This window comes from Oryzias melastigma, linkage group LG18 (assembly GCF_002922805.2).
Source record: "Oryzias melastigma strain HK-1 linkage group LG18, ASM292280v2, whole genome shotgun sequence".
In the NCBI taxonomy this organism is placed as follows: domain Eukaryota; kingdom Metazoa; phylum Chordata; class Actinopteri; order Beloniformes; family Adrianichthyidae; genus Oryzias; species Oryzias melastigma.
This window is the reverse complement of record NC_050529.1, coordinates 9,005,517-9,012,480: the sequence shown is the minus strand read 5'-3', so window position 1 is coordinate 9,012,480 and position 6,964 is coordinate 9,005,517. Positions and strand designations below refer to the sequence as shown.

General features: G+C 37.2%; 1 protein-coding gene across 1 annotated transcript in view; it reads left to right on the top strand.

Annotated features, from left to right (window-relative positions):
* Positions 1–4,137, top strand: part of LOC112156111 (phospholipid-transporting ATPase ABCA1) — a gene marked incomplete in the record, with an annotated part of 201,468 nt that extends 197,331 nt beyond the window's left edge. The window contains 1 exon segment of the mRNA XM_024288273.2: positions 3,967–4,137. Coding sequence (XP_024144041.1) covers positions 3,967–4,137 — 171 coding nt within the window.
* Positions 4,138–6,964: the final 2,827 nt, after the last annotated feature.

The following is a 6,964-nucleotide window of genomic DNA, read 5'->3' as shown; positions in this document are numbered from 1 at the left end:
AATGTCATGCTAATGCTAATGTAAACTAAACTTGCAATTATAAAAAACAAATATAAAATAAGCATCAATATAAAACTTTAATCAATTTTGGTATTGGTAAATACTTAAAGACAAATTTGTATTTTTTATATATATTTTTTTAGCTATGTTTTCCCTCTCAAAAGTTTCATTTTTCTTCACCTGTGTGTATAAATCATTAAATTGTTTTTGAAAAGCTCTAAATTTACCCGAGTGTTCACAGAAAAGGGATGTTAGAAAACTTCAAGTGCACACTTAAAAAAAAAAAGAAAAAAAAAGTTAAGTCGTTTTGGTAGCATAACAGCAGTAGCCTAATAAGATGCTAATGCTAATGTAAACGTAGCCTAAAGCTGCTTCTGCAATTATGCTTTAAAAAAATAAAATAAAATAAGCATCCATATGAAACTTGAATTAATTTTGGTATTGTTTTTCAGATATGTTTTCCCTTTTTACATTTTTTGTTTTTCTTCACTTGTGTTGTAAATCATAAAATCTTTACATAAAAATCTCTAAATTTATCTGAGCATTTACAGAAAAGAGATTTTAGAAAACCCGAAGTGAACACGCTAAAAAAAATATGAATAAATTTAAGTCGTACAGCTAGCATAACATCAGTAGCTTAATGTCATGCTAATGCTAATGTGTTAAAAGAAAAATAAATAAACTTATGAACTGTCAGCATAACCACAAACAGTCACTCCTTTGCACTTACATATCCTGTTTTTGCATGGACTTACCTAGAAATGAAGTCACACTTCTCAAAATAAACAATTACTTTAAATAGCTAATGCTAAAAAAGGAAATGCAGAGGTAGAATGTCTCCTGGAGATGTTGTTGGAAAACAGGAACATCTTAATTACTGTATGCAAAAAAAGAATCAAAGAAATTTGGATTCTGTTTTGACCACTCTGAGATCTGAAAAAGGTTAATTGGCTGATTCGCTTCCTTCCCCTCCTATGTTCTGCCTCAGTGATCCCCAAATAAACACCCAAACGTAACCTCTGTAATGCAATTAATGCCTGTATCCATGTGTTATTAAGAAAATGCCACTCAGCAGCAGCGGTGCGTGACGTTAGCTTCATGAATGGCTGGCTGCATAAATACAGAAAGTGAGCGTTAGGAGGTGATCACATCTCCCACTATACAATCAATTTGCTTTGGTTCTTCTCCGTTAGGAACCCTTGGAGGAAAAACTCCAACACGAGGCGTTTCCAGGGAGCATGTTGGGATGCGGCGCATGCCTCGGCATATTAAGCTAACGTCAGCCTGTGACAGGGTCAGAGGTCAGCAGAGATGGGCGGGGAGAGGATTTGTTGCTGCTGTCAGTCATGTCCTCTTACTCACTCTCTGCTGACAAAATACTTTGACAACTCCTGACCTTGATGCACACTGCTGATGGTGTGACCTGCCAGACGGAAGAAGCCTTTGAAGGTGAAGCGTTCTTCGCAGGTGCATGGCGTCCAGTTGGACGCCACACTCCTAAGCTTCATGAAAATATTTCAAATAAAACAAAAGTTTTAGCCACCACATTTTTTGTAAGAAAAGATGCTCTGTGGATCTTTTATCGACTTGTAGCCGCTCGGAATGTACGTATAAAACTAACTTTTAATAGTTAAAAAAGTAAAAGTGTGAAGTTTTGTCTGCAACGGTGTCCTCCCCTTGAACTGAAGCTTCACCAGTCGTGGCGCCCAACTTAAGTGGAGAAGGGCTCAAGGCGGGTTCACAAACGCAACTTCGCAGCTTTTTTTTTTTTTTTTGGCAGAGATGATCCGTTGGCGTTGAAAACCGATGTTGTTGAGACCCTGCAGCCCGTGTGCTGCAAACACCTGCAAATGTTTGGAGACATTTTGGAAACTCCCCCATGATGGCCATTCATAATTTATCACCAGCAGATACTGAAGAGGCATTAGACTGACCTGCTCCTGTGGATAATAACTCGGATTTTTGTTAATATTTTACAGAGTGAAAAGAAGAAAATGTTCCAACATAAAAATGCACTTCTATTAAAAATGAGTCCACATTTTTTCCTACCACACATCCAAAATGTTATTTAAATATTAAAAGCTACAAGTTATAATTACCGTATTTTCTTCTTATTATAAGTCAAATTATTGGAGAAATTTGTTTTTCAAAATACGATAACTAAATCAGACATTTTATCTTGAAAGGCAAATCATAATAACGGAATAGATAACAAAATTAGAACCGTAACCGTATTTAGTTTCATGAAACTAGTAATTTGATGCAACTTATTAACAATGAATCAGATAATATGCTAACAAGTAAACTAAACTCTTTATATCACTTAAAAAAAAATCACAAAATCTATTGAATTCTTCATTGTTTGTGTCACTTTGGAACAATTCCGCCAAGAACGACATAAGACGACAAGAATATTCTTCTTCTGAGTTGCTATCTGTAGTAAATACTGATACACACACCTGCAGTGCCCTCTAGTGGTTATTGCTATTATTGTTTTTAAATCGCAAGTAAGTTGCACTTAAGTCGTACCACTGACCAAACTATGCAAAATTTAAAAAATAAATAAAAAAGACACAACTTAGACTGAAAGAGTATATTAATGTTCTGAGAATTTAAAAACCTTGTCTGGATTTTCAACAATGATGAACTGCTAGCTAGCTTTCTGGCTTGCAGCCATACGAACCATCGTTTTACTAGAATAAGGTTCACCTAACCTTATTCTAGTAGCGGACATGGATCAGTACCGGTACCGGACGTGGATTGGTACCAGACATGGATCTGTACTCGTACCAGATGCGGATCGGTATAGGACTTGGATCAGTACTGGACGCGGATTGTTACTGGATGGGGATCGGTACAGGATGTGGATTGGTAAAGGGCACGATCAGTACCGGGTGCAGATCGGTACCGGTACTGGACGCAGATCTATACCAGACGCGGATCGGCACTGGATGCATGTTGGTATCGGACGCGGATAGGTAATTGACGGGAATCTGTACCAGCACTGGACACAAATCAGTATTGGATGCAGATTGTTACCGGACTTGGATCGGTACCGGACACGGATTTGTACTGGATACGGATCGTTACTGTACAAGAATAGGTATTGTACTTGGCGCAGATTGGTTCCGGACGCGGATTGGTACTGGACGCAAATTGGTACCTCTACCAGTTATAGACACGGACTGGGTTAGGGTTTGGGTCTGGGTTTGGTTACTGGCCACGCCATGAGGTTTGGTCTGCGTCCAGTGTTGGACACAAATCTACACAGGTGCTGGACGTGGATCGGTACCGGACGCAGATTAATACCTCTACCAGTTCTAGACACGGACTGGGTTAGGGTTTGGGTCTGGGTTTGGTTACGGGCCACGTCATGAGGACACCCAAAACGTCAAGTTCTGATGCGGAGGGTCCTTAACTAAACGTCATAGTGTGACGACTTGGTAATAAGAATGTGTAGAGACAATATATTCCATAGAAAATATTGATCTTGGCTATATCTTAGTTATATTTAATAATCCATTTGTACCTTGTGGTGTTGCTATTTTCTATCTCAGCATTTACTCATGTGGACTCGAGAAAAGACTTTATAGAAAGCGAGTCGTTTCTGATGCAGTTGGACTAAATGAAAGTTAAAAGCCGTTGTGCTGTTTTATGTTCACTCCACCAATAAAATTCATTTAATGAAAAAGCAACTCTCCTGTATTTAATGCCTGCTCTGTTTTTTTTTTTTTTTCGTGGCGGTTTGCCACCATTGTTGGAGTTTACTGGACGATGAAGTGCACACAGCTTTTTATGAAAGCCTTAGAAAGGATTCTGTCTGACAGTAAAAGGGTGGAGAACGATCTGCGATATTTTGTTCTCTGACGGTCAGATTTGTAACATGATACTTCATCCAGGTCAATAAGCAAGATAAATAATACAGACTAATCATTTATTGTCTTTGTGTCTGTTTTAATCCTCCAGGTGTTTGTGAATTTTGCGAAACAGCAGCACGACGAGGAAGACCTTCAGGGCTACGACAACTCGGTGGACCTCTCCGATGAGTTTCCCCTGAAGAAAGTAGAGACCGTCTCACAAGAAAACGATGTTTACTGGGCGAAGCAAGACGATGCACTTTTCAGACCTCAGCAATAAATCTTCAACAAGTCCAAATGGGGGCCATTCTTCAAAATATTGACATTTTAGCCTTAGGTTCAAGGTCCATCCAAACTGAAACAATGGATCTTTGTTTACGAGCATTTGGCTTTGACGTGTCAGTAGTTGAGTCTCACTACTGGCTTAAAACCCTTTAACCCCGGACGGCAAAACAACTCTTTCAACTATTGTAACTCTTTATTTCAGCTTCTGCGACAGTATCAATTAGTTTACTTTGATCTTGTGAGTACTTTACAACAAAGGTCCTTGGACTTGCGTTAACTGCGAAAACATCAGAAGAGTTATGGTGGTTCAAAGAATGTCAATACTTGAGCTAATGCTGACGACATGGTCCTAGAACTATCGTGACTAGTAGACCGTTAAGACAACAACCGTAACTCCAACGGATTATTCTGCATCAAAAATTGATTGCTTAACCAGTTGAAGAGTTGCGACAGTTCAAATACGCCAACTCTGGAGCTATTACCAGTTACAGCAATAATATATACGTTCTTTAAAGTGCAGCAATTCTTCAACCCTTTTCCCAATCAACGTAGTTCCAAAAGATTCTTCCATGTTAGAATCGAGTAAACACTTCACTATACTCTTGGTTTTGTTTTTTTTTCAGTTGGAGAAAATGCCTCAAACGACCTAGCAGCCTAATCACTTATTATTATTATTATTATCTTTTTTAAGACATTTTGGTAATTGTGGTATCACACCAAATACCAGTCGTGGCACACCCTTGCAAAGACATGCTGTTTATTTCTTGATCTATGCCGGTATTTCTTTTCTTTGCTTCTCCTAGTGGTGGAATTGCCCATTGCGGCCATTTCTTTAAATAACCATAATTTGCCACAAGAATGGGCAAGAAACTTTTGTTTTTTCCAATGTCCTTATACTTTTTTCTTTTCATGACTGGGCCGGATGTTTATCACTCCTACACTAAAGTTACTGTACTGCCGGTTACAGCACTCTCTTAGAAATGCGGTTATTCCTCAACCAGATTCTTCTGTCACAATCAGCTGATTTACAATAATTGCGTAAACACTTCACTGCCAAACTGTAACATTTCTGCTCAGTTTTTTTTCTCTGCTTCCGAATCTGTTGAAAATTAATTGCGCTGGCGGTTGAAGAATTACGGTAGCTCAAAGACCATCAACACTGGAGCTCCGAAGTTAAAGGGTTAAGATTATTAGTTTTTTGATTCATACAAAAATAAAACAATTTTTTAATTTAAATTTATGAGAAAAACCCAATTTTGGCAGAAATCCATTGAAAGCTGTTTGAAATGATGACCCCTTCATCACCATTTGGACTTCTTTTAAGATTTAGCGCTGGTCAATGGTTACCTCATTGGAAATGGAAAGGCCAAATTTGACAAACGTATGCCATTCTGCACATGACCTTTGATACTTGACCCTAGATTTCTTTGTTTTCAAATGATTAGATGTTGTTTCTTAATTTGTTGAAATTTGCTGCTGACTTGATCGACAATGCAAAGAAACAAATGTTTTTTTTCTTAACTCCCAATTGATAGAACTAAAATCTCAACCATGTACTTGATTCAAGTCTCATGACATTTTTCTCTGTTAGCACTCAGACATACTCATTTATAATATATAAATGAATGCACTGACTTGAAATACTTGTTTTTCTTCAATATTTTGTGGTTATATGCTGATTTTTGCACTTTGTACGTTTACTTTCTACTAGTGCCAAACAAAAACTCTCCCTTTTATGGATCTTAATCAACAGCACCCATACATTTTTCTACGATGAATCAACATTATCATACACAATATGGATATAGGAGAAATCATAAAGATTATACGACTACTCTACCCATAATGCTCAGGGGCCAAACGGCAAGCGATTGGTCAGAGCGATCGATGGGAAGTTTTTCTATCAAACTTTATTTATTTTATTTTTTTATGCTTAAGTAATAAGTAGCAACACAACCGACAAATCCAACTTTATTGACAATAACTCAACATTGTTGGTTGTAACTCATAAACAGAAACCAAAACTCTCACTTTTTCACTGTTGTAGTTCTGTACGTATCACTCCGCCAGGCTCCTGACTACAGTACCCATAATGCTCCAACAATCCATCAACTCTGAAACTTACGAAAGTTGTGCTAAAGCATTAAATGCAACACAAGTCATACACAAGATACACCAGATTACAAGGCAAACTATTGACTTTCTGAGAAAGTTAAAAGACTTTACACAATACTTTTCAATTCTACCCGGCAACAGTGCTGCTGAGTCACAAAATAAAGGTAATCTCTGATAAAATACCAACATAAAACTCCTTTTTGAATACCGTAAAGTACATTTCTACATCAAAGTGTTCAACAACTACTATTATGTCCTTTCTTTTCAATTTACCAACGATGCACTTTTTTTCTCCATATTGTGTAACCATTGTGTTATGTAGCACAAACTATGCACTGGTTTTGTTTACTTTCTGTTCTTTGATTTTGGCTTTTCTACTTTATTTTGAAAACTTGCTTCTTTTTGTCACAATCTTTTTGCTTTGTTTGCGATTCTTTATCAGATTTGATCTAATCTTGTTCAAATAATCAACTTTTTTGCACTTAGTGATTAAATGTTTACACAAACTGTAATGCTGCAACTCTAAATAAATATTTACTCACGCTTTGGGCTGTCTGTCATTTTCTTCCAATTCTAAAATCCAAAAGTTGTATTTTTTGTTCTTTTCTTCAGTTTTTATTTCCTCTTTGAGTGTTTCTCTTGACGGTGCAGTGGGTGAAACACCTTATTTTATTCTCTGCAGACTGACTGAATCCAAACTTGCCAAA